Genomic DNA, 23,614 nt, shown 5'->3' on the forward strand with positions numbered 1-23,614 from the left:
CTGGAACCATCACATTCTTAACTTGTATCTAAAATTGAAAGGCTTTACTTACTGGGAGATCCAAGCTTATCTTTATTGCACTCTGTAAATTTAGTTTTGCTTTCCCTTAACTTAATTTTCCTCCATCTTAATTGACTACAGTAGGAATTCAATGCAAATGCTGGCTAAAGACTCTTGTACGTTCACAGTGGGGATTGTTTCAAAGTAATTCACAGGTTTAATTTGGGCCTTGTTTGTGCACTACATGCCTTGAAGCAACTATGCACATCTGCCTAATCAGTAATGTGTTTATCTTCAGAATTGCAGTGGGTTCTGGGTGTGGAGGTGAGGAAAAAAGACCAAGTGGCAGAATATAAGGGAAGAACATGCCATCAGATACAGCAAGTGCCACTTGATTTGTGTGCTGTGGACAGAAACAGGAGCTCTTTAGGATTGCATCCTGCCTATGGTTACAATTACGTGGGACGTCACCTATGTATTCGTAGCAAATGAGCAATCTGGGAATAGTTGGCAGTTAATGAGCCTTGAACCTGAACAATGTTTAATCGTACATCTGTGTGCAGAAGCATGTCCTGCTTCTCTCACAAGAATGATGTCTTCCCAATGTCACGATTGCTTATGCAAATTGTTATAAGATTGGTACAAGGATTTTAAGTTACATTAAACTGAGTAGAACCTTCCCTTGCTGGGGGGGGGGGGAGAGAAAGACCTGAGATTCCCTGTGGGCTACAAATCCCATCTTCTCATGACCATTGGCCATACTGGCTGGGATTGATGGGAGCTGGAGTTTAGCAACACCTGGACTGCCACAGGTTCTGCATCTCTGATGTAAAATAACTTCGGTATGTAAAGGACATACAGGAGATGTGGTGTTTGGGTTGCATCCAATGAAGCCATCCCATTCATGCAAGGATTTCCACTTGCCCAGCCAAACTTCTCCTCACACTCCTTTCCCTGTGTGTCCCATAAACTCGCTGAGGGAGAGGAAACGAAAGGTGATTTCCATTGCACAAGTGGAAGTCCTTGCACAAACAAGATGTCTTCTTTACACTTCAACTGTTTATGCCCTATCATTTATATAAAAATATCTATCTGTCAAAGCAAATAGCCACACCTGAACTCCATGTGGGTTTTCTATATAACTTAGAAACCTGATCAGGACTGGCAGGGCTGAGCAGTAGGTAAACAGTGAAGGGACAGGGGGAGCTGGCATGACTGCTCTCCCACTCATCTGATTCTGATTGCTTGAGTACATTGATGCCTGAATAGTGCTTGAAGCAGAATTGGGAAGGAGGGCAAGATTTAAAGGAACAGCATGTCCTACAAGGTAATACATGTTACTGATGCAACGTAGGACTCAAATCACACAGGACAGAGGCAGTTGTGTGGTAAAAAAAGAAAAAAGGTAAAGGACCCCTGGACGGTTAAGTCCAGTCAAAGGCGACTATGGGATTGTGGCGCTCATCTTGCTTTCAAGCTGAGGGAGCTGGCGTTTGTCCACAGACAGCTTTCCGGGTCATGACTAAACTGCTTCTGGTGCAATGGAACACCGGGATGGAAACCAGAGTGCACAGAAACACCATTTACCTTCCTGCTACAGCGGTACCTATTTATCTACTTGCACTAGTGTGCTTTCAAACTGCTAGGTTGGCAGGAGCTAGGACAGAGCAACGGGAGCTCACCCTGTTGCAGGGATTTGAACCGCCAACCTTCTTATTGGCAAGCCCCAGAAACTCAATGGTTTAGACCACAGCGCCGCCCACATCCCCAATTGTGTAGTACCAGTTATATCAAAGGTGAACTAGGTCTTTTTCAGGTTTGAGGACCATGTGGAACTTTTTCAGCACAGTCCACGATAAAAAGAAAATCTTGCATTAGAGCCTGCTCTTTCCTTTGCTTATTTGATTCTTTTCATTCCATGATTGGGACTGACACACAACACTTGGAGGCTTCTTGCTGTGAAAGGTGAAAACATGGTTACCAACAAAGCTTTCACCCATGTATCATCCCAGCTGCCAATACAATGATCAGTGGATGGGTTTGTAATGACAACAGTCTATGTGAGCAAGAGCTGTCAAAAAGCAGATTTGTGATATATTAATATCTGAGATGGAAATAAATAAAAATCCCAAGGGAACTGCTCTGTTCACTTGGTTATCTCTGAAATCCTTTCTTCGGTCTTTTAAAGGAAGCTTGCAGGATCTAGATTTAAAAGTGAAGACAGCTAATTGGCAAGAAGAGAAGAAGAGAATGGTGAGGAGGAAGGGAGATCAGAGGAAGGAGGGCAAATGCTGAAAGGGAAAAATAACACAAAATAAAAATGAAGAAACTATGTTTGGCATAAAATGACAGGTGAATGAAATTTGCAATTTGTGCACCCAATTGAATAATCCAGACTATTTCTATTATATTTTCAAACTTATCACTAGGGGCCTGGAGTGAAGGGGTAGGACTATAGAAAACTGCTTTTTCAGACTTGGGCTTATTCTCTTTGTGGGTTGTAGGAATTTCTTGGCTGTTGAGTAATTCTGATTATTCTGTATCTTTTGTCTTCCTTGTTTCTTTTTAGGGAGCTCCTGTTGTCTATAGCTCTTGGGCAGGTTCTGTCCCTGCTTATCTGCGGTATTAGCCTGACCAGCAAGTATCTGTCAGATGATTTTCATGCCAACACTCCAGTCTTTCAGAGTTTCCTGAACTACATTCTCCTATTTTTGGTCTATACCACAACATTAGCTGTTAGACAAGGTAAGTGGCATTCTCTGGATGTAGAATAATTATTGCATTAATAATAATAATAATAATAATAATAATAATAATAATAATAATAATAATAATAATTGCTATAGCTTTTCTCAGTGCTTTTTTTTCTTTAAAAATGTATAGGGGTACTCTCATTTTCCTACTCATGTTGAAATACTGCCACTCAATGAGGCCAAACTTAGATTCACAAAATGTTTAGGAGTATGCATACCCCTGCTCACCCCCAGAAAAGAAAGCACTGGCTTTTCTTTCTCATAGTGGATAATTTCCCCTCTCTTGGAACATATCAAAGCATTTCCTAGTATTTAAAAAGAAAAGAAAACTTGCAGCTCCTCCAGAAAGGTTGATAACTACAAAAGGTTGCAAAATCACTATTAAACATTTGGGGTAAAGGTAAAGGTACCCCTGCCCGTACGGGCCAGTCGTGTCCGACTCTAGGGTTGTGCGCCCATCTCACTTAAGAGGCCGGGGGCCAGCGCTGCCCGGAGACACTTCCGGGTCACGTGGCCAGCGTGACGAAGCTGCTCTGGCGAGCCGGCACCAGCGCAGCGCAGCGCACGGAAACGCCGTTTACCTTCCCGCTATAACGCAGTACCTATTTATCTACTTGCACTTAGGGGTGCTTTCGAACTGCTAGGTGGGCAGGGGCTGGGACCGAAAGACGGGAGCTCACCCCGCCGCGGGGATTCGAACCGCCGACCATACGATCGGCAAGTCCTAGGCACTGAGGTTTTACCCACAGCGCCACCCGCGTCCCGAAATTTGGGGTAGGAGTCACCTAAAAACCCTGGTATGGTAGCACTGCTCAAAGACTTCCCTTCTACCCTTATACCCCCCCTTGCACCTCCCCATCCCTGAAATTGACTCTAGGAAGGTTGGGAGAAGCCCCAGAACAACAGAGAAGGGAAGGAAAGGCAGATCATTTCATCTGCACAGACAGAACTTTCATCAAAGTACAATGTAGAATTTCACCCTTGATATCTTATCAGCATGAAATATTCTAATGAGAAAAGTCTTTGAGGGTTTTCTTTTGTTTTTCCCTTCTCCTGTTGGCATATATGTTCATTTAGAAACCTGTTCTGATTTTGAGTGCATATTAATGAAGATATGGAGACAGCAGACCTAGTCACGGGGGTGGGGGGACATAACTATAAGAGCAAACTTTGACTCTGAAGGCTACAGTGGTAAAGGGAAGAACCTTTCAGTCCCAATGAAACAAAGATAACATTCATTCATTCATTTTATTGGTATGTCAAAATAAATCATGCTGAAAGCAGCTTGCTACAAAGAAACAGGGATACATTTCAGACAAACAGTACAAAAACAATTTCATAATAACATAGCAAAACAAAAATATAGCAAAATACAATAATCATAGTCACACAAAAATCACTTTTAAATTCTATAACTATAACAAGATTACTTAAGGAATATGCAGCATCCAAGAGCAAAAATATCAAGGGAACTTCCCAGTTTCACTTTAGTCCTAGAAACAGCCCTCCCATGATGTTGCTCACAGTCTGTCTCCTGCAGCAACTTCTTATAAGGCCTTCAAGGGTCTTAGCTGCAAACACTCCTTCCTTGATGTTACTCACACATGAGGGGATATTCATCACATTTGCAGATGGCACCAAACTGGAGGGGGTGGCTAATGCCTCTGAAGACAGAATTGGGATTCAAGAAGACCTTAACAGACCGGAGAATTGGGCTGGAACTAACAAAATGAATTTCAAAAGGGACAAATGTAAGGTTCTACACTTAGGCAGGAAGAACCAGATGCACCACTATAAGATGGGGGATACCTGGATTGCCACTAGGACATGTGAAAAGGATCTAAGGGTCTTCATAGAGGACAAGCTTAACATGACAGTTAAAAAAGGATGTTGACAAGCTGGAAGGTGTGCAGATGAGGGCAACCAGAATGATCAAGAGTCTGGAAACCAAGCCTTATGAAGAACAGTAGAGGGAGTTGGGTATGGTAAGCCTAGAGAAGAGGAGACCAAGAGGATATATGATAGCTATATTCAGATATCTTAAGGGGTGTCACATGGAAGATGGAGCAATCTTGTTTTCCTCCTGCTTCATAGCGTATGACCTTCAAGTTACAAGAAAGGAGATTCTGATTAAACCTCAGGAAAAACCTTGGAAGGTGGTGGACTCTCATTTTTTGGAGATTTTAAAGAGGTTGGATGGCTATCTGTCATGTTTGATGTAGCTGAGATTCCTGAATTGCAGGTGGTTGGGCTAGATGACCCCAGGGTCCAGTCCAACTCTACAATTCTATGATTCTATGCCTGGGCAGAATTTGATTTCACCCCCTGCACACATGAATACTACACTTGTCTTAGGGCTGGAGGATCATCCAAAATAGCATGGGAAACTGGCATCAATGAAGACTGTAGTGTGTGATGGAAACTGGGAGAGGCACAGGCAGAAGAACCTTCCGCACTACTGGAGCCCAGTCAAGTATCCATTCTCAAGATGCTATCATCGAACCATCTCTTATTTCAGTCCTTAGATAAAATATACCTTGGACAGGCACATGCTTGAAAAGACAAATAGATGCTATGGTTTCTGAATTAATCTAGGTATCTCTACTCTTCCCCGCCTCTTCCACTTCAAGAGGTTTCCTGTTGAGATTAGGTGTGAGTAGGAAAATGCAGCGGGTTTCATGTCAAAGCCTTATAATTAATTCATGCATTTAAATGAACAAATAAACAACTTCTCTCTCTCAATCAGAAAAGCTTGAGATGAATCGAGGAAGGACCTTAAAATAATATGAACGAAGTACCTATTGAGTTTTGACAAATATTTATTTTGCGATAGGCATAGCTTGCTCTTTTGTGGTCCTCCGAGTGCCCACCCTTATCCAAGTCCAGACCCTCTTGAGCTTCCGTAAAGCTACAGCATCTGGTGCTCTAAGGCTATACACTGGGCTCTCAAGTGCTGGTTAACTTATTGGCCATGTTTTTGTGTGTAGACTTGAAATGTGGTTGTGGTCATCATCATTTCAGATGCTTCCTTTGTTGACATCTGTGAGTGGCTTGGCATCCTGCCTGCTGCTTAAATTATTCAATTTTGAGTCCCAGCCTTGTGGAGCAGACAGCACACCCTGTTGAGGAGAGTAACGTTCTCCTTCCCACTGGGATGGTTGTAATTAAAAGGAAGCTGTTGACTTCCACTGCGGAGGCTTCTAAACAAGGAGTTGTAAGTGTCTGTTAAAACCAAACCTGGCAAAGAATTGTCTCAGAGGCTGCAAAGATGACCTCTTTCAAAGAAAGCTTTTTCTCTCTCTCCTTCTAGTTGGATTGATAGAATGTAGCAGACACAAAAGTCCTATAGGTTTGTTTGCTCCTCTTGCAGAATATGGGAAAGCCTATTAATGGAGGCCTTCTCTCACATCCTTATAAGAACAATTAGAGGCTTCCCAAACCCATCAAAACCGGAACAGGATAATGAATGCGTGCATCATTTCTCCATTTCCCAGCTTAGGTGCCTTGTGGTGAAATATAGAGCAGTTCTCCCGCCGCCCCCATGCCTGTTGCAACTAGGCACTAATGCCACAAAGTTGACTTGCTTCTAAAACCATGTGGCTTGCTAGGATCATAAAAGCCTAGTGTTCTTCTGTTCCCAACAATTAGAGCAAGGAGGGTTAGAGATAAGGCAGTGGTGTCAGAGCAGGGTGACGTGTGGAAAGAAGCAGAGCAAAACTGAAGTAGTGTGAAAAACAGAAGCTAAGATGTGGAGCGAGGAGATAGCCTGTTATACCACTTAATAGCAGATCTTCAGCTATAGTTAATGGGGCAGGCAATGGAGACTTGGCATTAACTACAGGCACTGCAAAGATAAGTAGAACAGCACAGAACCTATTTCAGATAGTGTGACTCCATCCTACGTGTATGAGTTTGTTTTTCTTAACTGGAATTTTGTGCAGAGTTTGCTACATTCTTTGCAGAGAAAGTGTTTCTAGCATGGCTCTCTGCTGATTAGATAATACAGTTACATATAGTTCTTCATTTTTTATTTTCTGTGGACTATTTTTCTTTCATAGTGAAATCCAAACATTTGTCCAACAGTTCTTGTGGTTGTATACAATAATTGCAGGAAAGGCTTCTACTCACACAAGGCAAGGCACCTGAGATTAAGAGTCTCGTGCTCTACTGACTGAGCTATTTTGCCAATCCTTCCTATCTACTGCAACCCTCTATGCCATATCCCTTGTTGTTCCAGAGGGTCCCCCAGTCCCCAGGAGCACTATTTCAAGGAACATAAGGGGGGGGGACTTGGGGAAATTTGGGGCCCTGCCTAGTGCAAGCAGAAGTATCTTCTGTTAGCACAAAGTCTTCACTAGATACAACTCTTATTTATTACCTGTCGGCTTTCCAGCCCTCTTGATGCAAATCTGTTTTTAAAGCATCTCCATTTGCTCAAACTCCCCATTAGCTAATGTTGTGGAGGATCCTGCATAGCCATTGAGATGTTCACTCACCACAGCAGCACAATAAGAGAAAAATTGAGTGCCATTAGCAAAATGTTGCCTCAGTGCTACCTTGAACTCCCTCTTATGTATGTCTTCAGCTCAACATTTGCCTTTACAAATTATTTATGCTTTAGTTTCAAGCATTTGCAGATGCTTCTGTCTTTGTCTGCAGGCAATTAGCACCACTATGGTTGATTTCCTGTGAGTAAATTAGTTTTAATTTCCACTCTGCTCCTTTTGCATGGCTCTATTACACCAAGATTTTGCAAAAGAAAAAGAAAAAGTTTTGCAATGCACTTTACCTCCAATACATAGCTGAAACATTGCAATTGAGACATGCTGCTTGCACCACATAGGTGATACTAATTTCAACAGTCTGGGTTGTTGTTGTTGTTGTTGTTGTTTTAATTAAGCACAGATTAAAGGACTAGTAGTATTGACTGTGCTTAGTGATTGACTCCCATGAAAGGAAGAGAAATGGACAAAAGTCCATTTTAACCCCTTTTATCTGAGGGTAGGCAGCAAAAGTTGTTCCATCTCCATTCTCCCCTTGGGCACCCCAGTATCCCACTTTTGCAGAAGCCAAACAGGATGGAATAGTTTGCCTGAAAAGTGGGGTATCAGCTGACTGGTGGCAGCTCTAAACCCCAGTTCCTTTGGCACAGTAGTTTGATTTCAAACCATGCAGTCAAAGGAAAATGCTTCGCCTGATATCACAGGTGACTAAGAGGTGGTCAGCCCCACCCACCTGCCACAGTAGCCTATACAAGTTAGATGTCTCCCCAAGTATTTAGACTGTGTACACATTGCCATTTACTCTGACTCCAATGCAGTTCCAGCATTGGTGTTTGAAACCAAGTGTACATGATGATAGCCAAAATCCATTTGTATACTGTAATTTCTTGAGGAATACTGCTGATTGATGTATTTCCCCTCGAGCCTGCTTCCAGTGAATTTGAAGAAGAAAAAAAACTAAGGCGTCGTTAAGCTGAGGTGTGTCCATTTTAGACATCCATTGCACATGTGCAGATGACACCACATGCACAGATGATGGCTTTGGTGAGTAGGCATTTGGGGGCTCCAAGTTCAGGGAAACAAATCAGGTAATTGTGCATACAGCAACATAAAATGTTACTTGAAACACAGCAGGGGCAAACTATCTCACTGCATTTTAAGCCACATATGTTCATGCCTCGCCATTTTTCAGGCAGAGGGTCATTGAAAATCCACTTTAGGTAGATTTTATAGAGCTGTGTTTGGGTTGGGTTAATGTCCAAGGCTTGGAAAAAAGCACTTAAACCCTTTAGTTATTCAATTCATTTGCTTCACTTTTTGACGAAAGGTCCTTGCTATTGAGGATGCAAATTTCAGCATAAAAATTGAAATTCACAGAAATGTGGCTCATTTCTACTCATATTGACTTCAAGAAGAATGTCACTGATATTTGCTTTGGGACATTGCAAATGTAGCTGGGGGAAATCAAAGAAACAGAAGTGGTGTAGCTTTAGAGCGAGATGATGATGTGCCTGGGATTCCGCTAACACCATTGTCCAGCCGAGCATGAAACAAGCCTTCAAAGGTTAATAGAAGTCCCAGTACTAGACTATAGCCCTAGGAAAAAGTCTGGATATCATCTGACAACTTTTAAAAAGTTTCCATTGGTACATGATGCTCTCATAGCAATGTCTAAAAATGGAAGTTCATGTGTTGCTTCCATTTTCCAATGCATATGGGTACAGTATTATAAAACTACTATTATTAGTTAGAATTGTGTGTCGGAAATTTGAGCCTGTACAGCGTAAAAGAGATCCAGTGGCTTCTCAGTCAATGTATGATGTGATGGATTCAATCCATCTATTTTTCATACGGCTGCCTTCCTCTTTAATTCCCAGATACAAGGAACATATTTGTCAAGTGTGTCAGGCCTGTTTTACACTTTACACAGGAGCAAATGTAGGTTTGCCAGTAGAAAAACCAGGAACCATCCAATAACTCAAGCAGTAAGTGGCTAGAGGCCTCGCCTTTGGTACAGACTATCCTGCTTCACACATAATGCTAAGCCAAACCATAGCTTGGCATGAATGTTTGAGCAAACACTCTTCTGAAGCTCACAGTTGCTTAGTCTAGACTATGAGCTGCAACAAAGGTTTGTCCTATGGCTTATAGCTCATGGTCTGTCCAGTAGCATTAAACTAAGAAGCTAAATCATGGCTTGACTCAGTGCAGCACAGCAGCAGCAAAACATGGTCCCGGGAGGAGCAAAGCAGCCAAGATTTCATCTCCTGGAGCCTGCATACTTGTATGTTTGGCTTAAGCCATGGTTTGGCTTAGCATGACATGCAAACCAGAGCATTATAGCTTAGTGGTTAAAGTCAACGGACAAGGGATTTCCTGGGAGTTGTTCTTGAAGGAGGATGCTTTTGCTTGCAAATAATATATTCATAATTCATAATATATAGATATAGATCTTGGGATTCTAATATTTTATGTCAGAGCCCAAAATTTCTAAGATATCTATCTATCTATCTATCTATCTATCTATCTATCTATCTATCTATCTATCTATCTATCTATCTCCCCATTATTTGACATAATGCAATTATGGAAGTTCAAATTGAAAGGCTGAGTAACATGGCATCTGTATAAGGTTAGAGCTGAATGGAGATTTGGGGTTTGTGTGATTTTGATGCCTGCTTAATGTTGGGTTTGCATAATATCAGGGTTTACCCAACTTCAATGTCTGCACAATTGGAGTTCTACAACTTTTGCATACCTTCACAGGCATATTTACAGCTTTAAAAAGTGCATGTTTTTAGGTTAGGGGCTATCCTGTGAACTGCTCTGAGACCTGTGGGTATAGGGCGGTATATTAATTAATTAATTGAAATGTGAGTACTTTTTAATACTTGGGACATATGTAACTTGCAGTTAGGTGGTGCATGTTGCATGGTTTTCTCAAAGTTTGTTTGTAGGGCTCTAAGCATTTCGTAAATTCTATAGAAAAAGTCAGCAGTCAGTTAAAATGGAAAACACTTCCCCAACTCTAGAAGATATAAATGAGAATTTATAAATATTTTGGAAGAATTTCCAGAAAAAAATGATACAGAAAACTTATGACATTTAAAATGTGAAAGAATAGTGATTTGATAACGGAGGCTAGTAAGAAGAGATGAATAAGCTGGAATCCTATACACATCTACCAAGTAGGAAGTCCTACTGAATTATCTGAGATTACTTTTGAGTAGAAATGTGTAAATCAGAGAATCTGATTTTTCATACTTTAATACCTCTTATACCTTGTGCTTTTTCATCAACCAGAATACATTTAAAGCACAGTCTTGCTAACTATAAAGAAAGAAAAGTGTAAAGTATGAGGATAGAGTATTTATCTGTGAGCAGGGCTTTTTTCGGCTGGAACTCACTGGAACTCAGTTCTGTCATCTCTCAAGTGGGCACCATTGCCGTTATAAGAGAACAAGGGAAACATTCATGGTAAGTTCCAGCACCTCTTTTTCTAGAAAAATAGGCACTGTGTGTGAAGATTAAAAAGAAACACTCACAGCACACTCCTAACTGTGTCTACTTGGGAGTAAGTTCTATTGAAATTTACCTCCAGACAAGTAAGGCTAGGCTCACAGCCTCAGATAATAAGGGTAGAAAATCGAATTATAAAAGAAAAAGGATTAGAGGGAAAAACTGATGGAAACAATCTATTTGCTTTATTGAATGACTTATTTACAAGAATCTTAGATCGGAATCTGTGGCCAGGTACAATTCTGAAATTGCCAAGAGAAAGATGTTACATGGAGATATCATTTTGTCTTTTCATAAAAGAGGTACTTGTAGTTTTATCTTAAGCACAGCTTGAAGAAGCCCAGTCCCAAAGGGAGACAAAGAAGAAATGAACATCCCCACCTCTTGATTTGACTCACGTCATGCTATAAGCCAGGGGTGGAGAATCTCAGGCCCAACAGGCTTTGTTATCTGGGCCCCAGGGCAACCTCCAGACTGTGATTTATCCCTGGATTACACTCCTTACTGCCCCTGCTTCCCCCCCCCCAAGTGATTTTGAGTGGCTGGAATATGCCCTTGAACTGTGGCAATGTCTGTTGCTTGCCTGGATGTACAAAGTTCAGAATCACTTCCTTTGCCCAGCACAGTTTTGCCTCTGACCCCACCCACCCCTGGTTCCCTGCAAGGTTCCTCATTGTTGTTGTTGTTGTTTAGTCGTGTCCGACTCTTCGTGACCCCATGGGCCAGAGCACGCCAGGCACTCCTGTCTTCCACTGCCTCCCGCAGCTTGGTCAAACTCATGCTGGTAGCTTCGAGAACACTCTCCAACCATCTCGTCCTCTGTCGTCCCCTTCTCCTTGTGCCCTCCATCTTTCCCAACATCAGGGTCTTTTCCAGGGAGTCTTCTCTTCCCATGAGGTGGCCAAAGTATTGGATCTTCCGGATCTGTGCATAATTTGGAATGCATATATGTGCATAATGTGAAATGCACATGTTATGTACAGTGGTACCTCGGGTTACATACGCTTCAGGTTACATGCGCTTCAGGTTACAGACTCCGCTAACCCAGAAATAGTACCTTGGGTTAAGAACTTTGCTTCAGGATGAGAATAGAAATCATGCTCGGGCGGAGCGGCAGCATCAGGAGGCCCCATTAGCTAAAGTGGTGCTTCAGGTTAAGAACAGTTTCAGGTTAAGTACAGACCTCCGGAACAAATTAAGTACTTAACCTGAGGTACCACTGTATTTATAATGTTATACGAGTTCTCTCTTTCTTTCTTTATTCAATTACATGCTTTTTGGGATCCTGGTGGGGAGTGGGGGTGGGGAGAGAAGTAAAATACCCTATCCTTAATATTTCTGTTCTTCTCGGTTTCTTTTTACTTTGTCTGACCATAGAGTCAGTGTTTTTACTCCGAGGGTTCATTGCTGAAACCTGCACTTGTAACTCCAAAGCACTCATGCTCATAGGGACTTGCACTTTGAAGCTCATTTCCACCATTTTCTAACTCACGAGTGGGCCTGAACATAACACAATGCTAGTCAGTTTTCATTGGTTACAGGTTCCTCCTCTCCCCACTCCATTTGACCAGCTGCTTAGTATTTTTAAAACATATCCTTGCAGAGAACAGCATTAGCCTGAATGAGATCCACAGCACCTAGCAGGTTAAATAGCTAGAATCCCCCTTTAACACTTTGATTAGTAAGCCATGCCTCACCCTAAGACTCTATTTGCTTTTTAAAAAAAAGATTATTTACCAGACCTTTGAAAAATAGTCACTATTTTATGTATACTTTGATCTGCAAGATGGCACCATGTTTGTATCCTCTTTCTCTTCCTGTATCAGATGATGATAATAAATTCATGGAGGATAAGGCTATCAGTGACTACTAGCTATGATGGCTATGTTCTGCCTCCACAGTTGGAGGCAGCATGCATCTAAATGCCAGTTGCTAGAAACCACAGGAGGGGAAAGTGCTCTTTTCACTTGCCATTACACAAATAACTACATCCATCTTGACCATACTCTGATATTTCCCAAAGCTGTCAAGATGTTCACCTATATGGGCATATTGCTGAAAGAAGTACTGTTGGAATTACAACAGCAGAGATCATTCAGTTACTAACCTAAAGGTTAATTCTGTTGACAGTCAGCCAACCAAGAGAGAGGTGGTGGTGGTGCTGTTGCCTAGCAACCAGTCAGATTGGCATGATCCTTGCTAAAGTCATGAGTTCTGGTTGATTGGTTAGTTCTGTTTCCCCCCATATGGTTAGTAGTATTTCTCTCTGCTATAGATTAGGCTTGAACAGCTAAGAAGGACAAAATGTCTCTGTTTATTTCTTCTTGTATTGTATACTGTTTTCGATCGATTTACCCTATAAGCTATTATTAGTTTATTTTGTCTCTCAAGTCCGTCTACATTATTTAAGTGATTCTGTTAATAAGTACTTACAGTGAAATCTAACCACTTCTTCAAAACCACCATTAAAGAACTTTCTGGAACAGCTGAGCTTTTGCTTGTGTTCTGGCAGAATGAATAAGAGGACTAATGGAAGGGATGCCATTTAAACAATCATTTATCCTGTGGGAAGAATGTTTGAACACACTTAAACATTGCATTTGTTTATACAAGGAACAGAGTCAATAGTCTCTCCTTAAATCAAGGGCTTGTTGTGTTACAGTTTCTGATGTGGGTTAGTTGCTCATTTGTGCAATAGGAGAGTAATTTTTGATTCGTTGGTTGATTTCATTGATATGCGACTTTTCCACAGCAAACTGTTTCTAAAGTGGTTTACATCAAATGTCCTCTTGTCAAAATACAGAACATGGGATGGAGGAGAGAAACAAGTTTATGGAATGTATCAATAAATTCACAAAGAATAACCATTCAGTATATGTTAAATAAATTCAATAATGCAAAAGATATCATCGATTGAAATGCACAAGTACAGAGGTGTGTGAGCAGTTCCACAGAATTCCCTGTGAACCCTGTTCCATAAATCCACTTACCTCTTTGTCAGTGGCAACAGCCCCTCCCCTGTCTTGGGACTTCCCCATGCCCAGCACAAAGTTCCACTTTGGCCAGAGGAGGCACCACTAGCATTGAAGGGAGAGAATCCACTCCTCTGTTCCTAAATGGACAATTTGGGGGAAGGATAGAAGGAGTGGTTCTCTCCTCTGGACTGGAGCAAAGGTTGAAGCAGCAGCAGCAAGCCAAGGATAAATCCTGGCTACAGCCCTTGGCTTATTTGGAGCAAGACAAACTATGGGCCTGCGTTTAGATGGAATGTAACACCTGAAGTGTAGGTGGGTTCCCACAAGGCAAGACACAGTGATAACAGCAAGATTACCTTTATTCAACTAACAGAGCTAGACAACAAGGACAAAGCAACAGCTTATATACATTTCTGAAGGCCTGGGCCACTCCCACTGCCAATGTGATTGTCTATCTAAACTTCCAAGCTGCAAATCATAACTCAGAGTTTAAGGGCCAATGGCAGAGGCCCAAATCCTGAATTCTTCTGTGATTGGATATCATGTATCGAATCAGAACACAGGAGCTCAGAATCCTCAGTCCAGACTCAAGCTCAGGCAAACACAGACCACTGAATACATAACACCAGCAATCTGTGGCTCAGCTCCCCATAGCAGCAGGAATGTGGGAGGAGCAAAGCAACCATGGTTTTCTCCCTGTGCACCAGCACACTTGTTCATTCACAGTAAACCATAGTTTGGCTTTGCATTACATGTAGTCCAGAGCAGGAGACAATACTGAGCTAGGTGTTCCTATGGTCACACTGCAGAGGAAACGTAAAAGCAAAACTAAAGGGAATAGCAAGATTTTATATCATTGACAGGTTGGTGGCTGGCTAGTTGGCTTGCTTGCAGCAGGCTGCAAACTGCTGGCTCCTGTAAATGAGAGGGAAAGTTATTTTTCCCTCTTCCTCATTCACTGCAATCATGATTTTGGAAAGAGGGCTCATGTCAGCTTCTCTGGGTTGCAACGTGAGTAAACAGGATTCTTTGGCAGCAAAGTGCACTTCATTTATGCTTAACTGTCTCTCAAGACTCTATAGGTGATGCATTCTCCTAATCTCTCATTGGGCATGAGAGCAGCAGGCAGTGTCTGGGAAGATGCTGGAGGAACTACAGTGTGTTCACCAAAGAGCCTTCTTCCATCCTATTCATAGGTACTTGGAAGTGAGCACTACTGAACTCCTTGGCCCTTATTCTGAGAAAGCATTCACAAGCTCGTGCTATTACAACTTGCTCTAGCTAAATACAGTGGGGTTGAGGGAGCTGGGGAAAAAGAGATGGGGAAATTGATGATCGAACTGAAGAGGTCACAAGCAAATTACTAAATGAGTTTTAGCATGAAACAGTGAATTGCCCAACTGGAAATAGAGCTGTAGATCAGAGGTTAAACAACTCAATTCCCTTCAAATGTTGTGGGGCTACAACTCCCCCCATCCCTGACCATTGTCTATGCTGGCTGGAGCAGATGTGAACTGGAGTCCAACAACATATGGAGAGAATTGTATTGACTACTCCTGCTATAGACCTTCGAAATGCCTTTTAAATTGAGCATGTGCAGAGCACATTTTCTTCACTGCTGTGGTCACAACAGCAAGCTCCCCACCTGTTACATACCGCCATTCTACTTCCCCCAAAATACATAATTGTCAGGATTTTTTCCCCTGGGTCAGCAGCTGATTCTGGATATATTGTGCTAAGAAGTTGCTCACAGCTACCTGGAAACAATGGTTGGAAACCAAACCCAGTGAGATGTATTGGTTAAGAGCGGTAGTCTCGTAATCTGGGGAACCGGGTTTGCGTCTCCGCTCTTCCACATGCAGCTGCTGGGTGACCTTGGGCTAGTCACACTTCTTTGAAGTCTCTCAGCCCCACTCACCTCACAGAGTGTTTGTTGTGGGGGAGGAAGGGAAAGGAGAATGTTAGCCGCTTTGAGACTCCTTAAAGGGGGTGAAAGGCAGGATATCAAATCCAAACTACTACTCTTCTTCTTCTTCTTCTTCTTCTTCTTCTTCTTCTTCTTCTTCTTCTTCTTCTTCTTCTTCTTCCCAGCCAGCATTTGTGGAGACCTGTCTGTGAACAACCCAAAGTATGGACCCCCCCACACACACAAAGGAGACTTACACTGACACAATAGACTTCTGCCCATCAGTAACGATGTAAAAGCAGCTTGGAAACTGGCTTATTGCAGAAGGCACCATCTAGGGTTTATCGTGCCCATGAATAACCGAAGAAGCCTTTACAAGTCATCTATGGCATCCCTTCATTCCATTCTAAGGAAATCCATTCAGTTGGAGATGCAGGTTAGGGAATGCAAATTGAAAATTATAAGGAAAATGGTTCTGTACACAAATGCAAACAGGAATAGCCCTCCTGATGGATGCTAGTTCATAAAACCATAGAACTGTAGACTTGGAAGGGACCCTGAGGATCACCTAGTCCAAATGTCTGCAATGCAGGAATCTCAACAAAAGCATTCATTACAGATAACCATCCCACCTTTGTTTAAAAACCTCCAATGAAGGAGTTGTGTTACTGCTTATTATTGTGTTAGGGATAATGTTATTGGTTCATCCATCTTTCTGTGCATCCTGAATTTAATGCAAAGCGAATGCATAAAAAGGTGAGGGAGATCTGTTTGGAGTGGCATTAACATTTAATTCCATTTCTGTCTGATGCATTTCATAAGCCTCTCAAGGTGTTTCTGTTTAGTAAACAGATGCCCCACTTCCTCTACCTGGAGGGTAGTGGATGGATTTATCTTTATTTTATTTTTTCTGTGTGAAAATGCTGTAATTTGAATCCTACCGCCGTAAGCAAAATTCAAGACCAAGGTTGCCTCCCATTTTACCCTACAGCAGCCGTCACCTTCAGTTTATGGAATCTTTAAACGTTCATCAATTCAAGCTGCTAGGAAGCATAGAGGCTTATGCATTCCCTTCACGTAGCCACAGCGTTTATATGGCAGGTTTTGAAGTGTGGTTACAAGATGATAACTGTATTGCCTGAAGGCGCTAAGTCTTGCTTTGCCAGAATTGTGCTTTGTATGCAATTAGTGTAAGAATTCAAAGGAGTGGAGTTTATCCTCACCATCGTCTCTCTCATTATAAATGGATCATAATGGAGGAAGAAAGCAGTCTCTGCAGCGCCTTCCTTAAGTGTTCATTAAATCAAATGCTCTACAACACAGCAGGCTGTGAACTAGGGATAACCGAGGAGTGTGATCTTTGCCCATTCTGATACAAACTGACCTGATCTGCTCCTCTTGAACTAACGTGGATTGGAAGTTAGCAATGCACTGCACTTTGCAGGTGTCAACACAGTGCTGCACTTTTTAAAAAAAAGACATTGGCATGCTTTAAAAATGCATACCTTGAGATAAAATGCATTTAGAAATGCATATCTTAAAAGGGCGTACGTTCAAATATATATTTCAGTGCAAGTTTTTATGAGGATTTTTAATAGTTATATGACAAAAGTGCTTCTAAGCACTTTACAAGCAAAAATAAAAGCAAAAAAACCCCATAAGTTGGGAACCTTTTTCATCCTGAGAGCCACATTCCCTTTTGGGCAACATGCCACTGGTGGTCAGTGCCAGAGACATTTGTACACCCTCCTCAGTGCTCCAGCCAGGGAAGCAAGAGGCATCCTCAGAGTTGAGGGACACATTCCAGCCAAGCAAAAACAACCGGGGTGCAAAGCAAGGCCAGGGATGGTTATGGTCTGGAGAGAAAGGGTTTAGCCTGGGGATTCCTAGAGGGCAACATTTGGGCCCCACACGCCTGTTGTCCCCCCCCCCCATTCTAGGACATGCTTTTGTTTTAAGCAGGGGAAATGGTGAAGGCACCTGTGTGTGCATTTGAGCATGTCTTGGAATCTTCTGCAGTGGCCTTGTGTTCTGTGATAATGAAGTTGATGTCAAAAAGGTTCCATGAAAGTAGAAAGGCTGTACTGTAAGCAATGCTCTGAAGCAAAACACGATAAAATTTAAAACAGCCTACTGTCATTGTTCCTTATGCAAGGGGAAATCTCCTTGCAGAAATGAACGGATGATAGGCCTTCACAGACACACACACACACACACTCTTTTATGCAATATTATTTCTGCTGCAAAACATAAGAACGTCAGAACATTTAAGAAGCCCCACTGGATCAGGCCAAAGACACATGTGGTATAGTATCCTGCTCTCACAGTGGCCAAGCAGATGCCTGTGGGAAGTCCTCAAGCCCTTAAATAGATGGTGGGAATTAGGCTTGATGCAGCATCAGCAAGATTTGAATTCTTAGATGAAGAGCCCATGGTCTGAAGTAAACAATTCAACCTTTCAATTTAAATATAAGCTGTAGTAAGAAAACACAAAAGCTTGAGAGAGGAAATATATACTTTTGTGAAATTAAATTAATTGCATGTAGAAGATTCTTTGTGGTCTAAATCAGGTGAGGATTCTCTCTCATCCTTTTGACTAATAAAACAGTGGGAGGAAATGATAATTTATATAACAATGTGTTAAATATTCCCTCTTGAACAGAGATGCAGCTACTCCAGGTAAGGCAACCTTTTTGGTAGCTGCTGCCATGGAAACCAAGCTACTACTTTCTCGTTGGAAGAATAGCCCCTTGTGGATAATGGATCTCAGTGCAAAATTTCAAGATTTTTTGGAGTTTCATGTGGCACAGTGGTGGCTTTTTAAAAGATCACAGACCTGCACAGTCCAAGGGCAGATGTGTCTGGCAGCAAGTTTGCATGCTCTTCTTCGTATTGAATTTTTCATTTTATTTATCTGAAAGGCCCAATCATTATTTTGTCCTTATTTGAGCTGGCAACAGTACTCCAAATCAGTGGTTAAAACCTTACCCCACACAGTGCTAAGGATGTTATATTATACATTTTCCAATTAGTTTCTGGTTCTCAAGTGACCTGAATGTAAAGAAGAAGAATTGAGAGTTAAGAACTAATGTTACATTTATTTGACAAAATAGTAAATATATTCCATCCATAATATGAATAAAAATATTAAAACAGCACTCTTATAACATTGATAAAGACCAAATGCACATAATTGTGGTTACTACCTCAGAACATTGGATATGTGTTTATTTAATGTTTAAATTGGAATATCAGGCCGCTGAAAAAGACTGTTGAAATGCATTTGGCTGAATGGTTATTAAAGAGGACTCATTTCTACATGTTTCAATGGTGTTTAAACTTCTGAGGGTGGTGAAATTAACAAAAGGGACCCCTCTGCTGATCTTAACACCTGAGAGTTTCTGTACAGAAAGAGGTGGCCTTTCCGATATTTGGGAACTAAGTCTTCAGGGTTTTAAACACTAACATGAGGATTGCATTGCATTGGGACTAGAAATGAACTGGCAACCAATGCAGCTATTTTAAGATAGGATTTATACGAGTTCTCCAAGCTTAAAAGCCTGCTCCTAGGGGTGTGCAACTTGTCCAAAGCAGGCCATCTTCCCATCCCCTGGTCTCGAGAACTTTGCACACATCTCTGCCTTCAGGCAGCAGATAGGAAGGGAAGTGGTGGAAGGGAAGTGGTGATTTATTTATTTATCATCTTCCTTTATTAAATTTATTTATACAGTATTCTTTATTTATTAAATTTCTATGCCGTCCTTCTTCCAAAGATCACAGGATGGTCTACAATATAAAAACACAAAACCCCCACTTATCATAGTTTTACTATGTTGTGTATCTAAACATATAAATTTGCCCCTTACCCGGCTATGTGGTCGCTCTTATATTAATGTTTATATTCACACTATACTGTTTCTGAATCTCAAGGTCATTTTGGTCTCATGTGTACAACATGCTGAAAAATTCAAAATAGTAGTAATTCCTCCATATGATGCCAACTATGTATTCATCACCCAGAATGTGAAATGCAAGTTCCAGTTCAGTCCATAATCCCAATGTTGAACTTTCATTTTTATTTTTCAGAACAGAGTGTGTCTGTGTGGTTGTTTTTTTTAAAAAAATTAAATTATATTAGATTATTTTAGCATTGCTTAAGAAGAAACCACATGCAATCAGTGCAAGCTACCGCATTCAAAATTCAAATTTATTCAGCAAATCAAGTGAAAAACCTGATTTAATCTCACTTTCGGTGAGTTTACTGCTTTAAGAAACTGATCCATCCTTAAAGCTGGTGTGTGTGTGTGTGTGTGCACAGTTTCTATTTAAAGCTAAGCGGCTGTGAAAATTGTCACGAAGCAGCTTGGTTACCTTATTAGCTTTACTGGAAAATGCTAAGGCTAAAATAATTTCAGACTAAAATCCTATGTGTGATCAGGTTGCAGTCCTAGGCTGCTTCCTTGAGAGTCAGCCCCATCGAACTCAGTGGGAATTGTTGACATGCGTCGGATTTTACCGTTAAAGGTCTTGTTTTATTGTCCTCAAAGACAACCATTGATCACCAAGGTGACAAGTAAGCCAAGGACACTGAGATGAGATGGCGTGGCAGGTTGAGCAATGGGTTGGATAGGGATGAGCAACCTGAAATTGAGTCCAAATTTGAATAGGTGGTAAGGACCCAGGAGTATCTGTAACCTGCAAATACCTCTGGATCCAGCCCTGCTCCTGGAATCGTGGGTGGCAGCAATAGTAAAGTCTGCATTTTTACCAGTTGCACCTGACTTGCCAACATTTACTGTTCCTAGAGGAGCTTAACTTCCTCTTCTTCCTACTTTAGTAATCTTAAGGAGCAACTCCGCAATACATTCTACACGAGGAGGCCCTTGAAAGTTGTTCTGTAGCTCTGAAGTGAATGCAAAATGCTCGGGTGTGTGCCCATTTATAAGGCACTGGCTGTTTGTTCCTTTTCAAGATCCTATAGGATTCATTTCCCCACTGATGAGAGGACTCTCCATAACTGCAGCTCCATATGGGGAAACAGACAGAAAAGACAAATGAGGAAACACATTCAAACAAAGGAGAATCTTGACATTTTGACTGGGGCTTATCACAGATATCTTCCAATTGTTGTGGCTTGATCTATTCTGCTAGCTGCTTTGCAATGCGCCTTAAAAACCTATGCTTATTTAATAATAATTTAATAATACAGTGGTACCACAGGTTACAGACGCTTCAGGTTACAGACTCCGCTAACCCAGAAATAGTACCTCGGGTTAAGAACTTTGCTTCAGGGTGAGAACAGAAATCGCGTGGCGGTGGCACGGGGCCCGATTAGCTAAAGTTGTACCTCAGGTTAAGAACAGTTTCAGGTTAAGAGCAGACCTCCAGAACGAATTAAGTTTTTAACATGAGGTACCACTCTAATTAAAGCAAAAGTGTCTTGATGCTTCTAAAGAAGACATTTGTTTATGGTGATGGTTATTGTGGTTGGCAGGAGGGCATGGTGTGGATCTCAGGAAGCCCAAATTGTTATCGGTTGGCTGATATCTTGTTGAGAACTGAAGTGTGAAATGAGGATCCTCAACATGGACAGCTGCAATCCTCTTATTTCCATGTCCCTGCTGGTTATTGGGAGAATTGCTGATCCTGTCCTGGCTGAGGCTGATGGGAGTTGTAGACCAAAACATCTGGAGGGCGGCAGGTTGGTGAAGGCTGCTTTAAGATTTATGACTTGATAATCCCATTCTGCCCTTGGAAGGTTATAAACTTATTATTTTTCTAGTTTGGCATGCTCCTGATTTAGGGTCCTCTTCCCTGGTTTCCATAGCTTATTGAGAAAATTTAAGACAATTTATTTTGCAGGAGGGAAGGCTAGACTGAGAAATACATCTCTCTTGGGCACATTATGAAAGCTTCTTGGTGGATAATTGATGGCTGCTTACCTTGTAACCAAGTAAGGCAAATCTCTCTCAGCTTGTCTTCCATGTATTTATAGTAGCCATTCAGATATCTTGGTTATGGTAGGAACATCACGGCAAATGCCAACATAAAGGGTATCTGCAGAATTCTTCTACACATTCTGTGAAGTTATCCAGTGCAAGAGAATATAGAGGTGAAGGAAGGAGAAAAACCGCTGCTGGATGTCAGAGAAGTCTGACAGAAATGGAAACAGGAGTGGAAATACCCAGTGTTTAGATTCTTACCAGCAACTACACCGTCACAGCTTGTAAAACTAAATAGTAGGTCCGGATGCCTTTCTTCCCCCCTTTACCAAGGCTCTGTTGAAACCAGCCCACCCTCCAAACCCCACAGTCAGCAGAGCCCTATGAAGTCTCACAAGGTAGCATTTGCCAACTTCAACATCAATTTCTATTTCTTATCAATATCCGCCCCTCCCCGCCACCACCATTTCTGTTTTTATTTCTACCAGTCCTGGAATGGCAAATTAATGCCAGTCAACCTGTTTCTTTGTGCTGCACCAGTAAACATAGGTCTCGATAAAATGACGCCAATAAACAACATTTTCTGTTTCTCAGCCCAGTGGTTCATTCGATTTATTCATTCCAGCTGGGCATAATAAGATTCCCCAGGATGATTTTCCGTCAAAGCTGACTGCTCCTTGAATCAGTCAATTAGCCAGACAGACTGCATGCACACTTTGGATGGACATTATGATGATGGATGACAAATTACAAAGGAAAAGTGGGATTATGACTCTTGATGCGTGATCAGAATGGACTTCAGGTTGATGTCTCAGCTTTGAGCTTCCTCTTTTCTGCCTTTGACAGGGATCCCACAAGAGAATGTGGTGCATGTTTATGGACAGATATTTCTTGTATCCTCAGTATCATGGCCACTGGTCCCATCACCTCCTGGCAAATAGAAGGGGAAGAAATGGAGGCAGGGAGAGATTTTACTTTCTTGGGTTCCATGATCACTGCAGGTGGTGACAGCAGTCACGAAATTAAAAGACGCCTGCTTCTTGGGAGAAAAGCAATGACAAACCTAGACAGCATATTAAAAAGCAGAGACACCACCTTGCCGACAAAGTTCTGTATAGTTAAAGCTATGGTTTTCCCAGTAGTGATGCATGGAAGTGAGAGCTGGACCATAAAGAAGGCTGATCGCTGAAGAATTGATGGTGCTTTTGAATTATGGTGCTGGATCAAACCTATCCATTCTGAAGGAAATCAGCCCTGAGTGCTCACTGGAAGGACAGATCGTGAAGCTGAGGCGCCAATACTTTGGCCACCTCATGAGAAGAGAAGACTCCCTGGAAAAGCCCCTGATGTTGGGAAAGATGGAGGGCAGAAGGAGAAGGGGACGACAGAGGACGAGATGGTTGGACAGTGTTCTTGAAGCTACAAACATGAGTCTGACAAAACTGCGGGAGGCAGTGGAAGACAGGAGTGCCTGACGTGCTCTGGTCCAGGGGGTCACAAAGAGTGGACACGACTAAACAACAACAAACAACAAAGTTGTCTAAAGAAGCCCCCCTCTGCTTGCATCCTGCCCATTATAATGATGGCCATTTCACTAGTTCCATAGAACTTAATGTGGATGTTCATCTTATGCTCAGATTATGTTTCATTTTGAGATCTCCTTTGGCAGAAACCTCCCCCCCCCACTACGTCCAATAAAATGTGTTTAAAATGAGTGTTTTAAAAAGCCAATACCAATGGGCCATACTGATGTAATATTCTGCCGCATGTGAACATGGGCTATCATTGTTAGCAAAGAAACCTAAATAGACAGTGTCCAGAGAGAAAAGAAATCCTGGTAAGCATTTTCTGAGAAAACGGAACAAAAGCAGTGCATACCAGAGCTTTTCCAAACTGTGTTGCGTGTGTTGGCTGCAGTGTGTAGGTGTGTCATGCAAACGTTCACCACGCTCCTTCCGGGACTGGGAAGGGGTTAGTTTAACCCAGTGTTTCCCAACCACTGCTCCGCGGCACACTA

The 23,614-nt window shown here is 41.9% G+C and overlaps 1 protein-coding gene across 1 annotated transcript in view; it reads left to right on the forward strand.

The window, feature by feature from the left end:
- SLC35F1 (solute carrier family 35 member F1) overlaps positions 1-23,614 on the forward strand; it is a 213,539-nt gene that overhangs the window by 105,563 nt on the left and 84,362 nt on the right. The window contains exon 2 of the mRNA XM_081187763.1: positions 2,570-2,745. Within this exon, the coding sequence (XP_081043889.1) occupies positions 2,570-2,745 (176 nt within the window). The remainder of the gene's footprint in view (positions 1-2,569; positions 2,746-23,614) is intronic.

The sequence above is a fragment of the Podarcis bocagei genome (assembly GCF_964188305.1).
Source record: "Podarcis bocagei genome assembly, chromosome: 3".
Taxonomy (NCBI): Eukaryota; Metazoa; Chordata; class Lepidosauria; order Squamata; family Lacertidae; genus Podarcis; species Podarcis bocagei.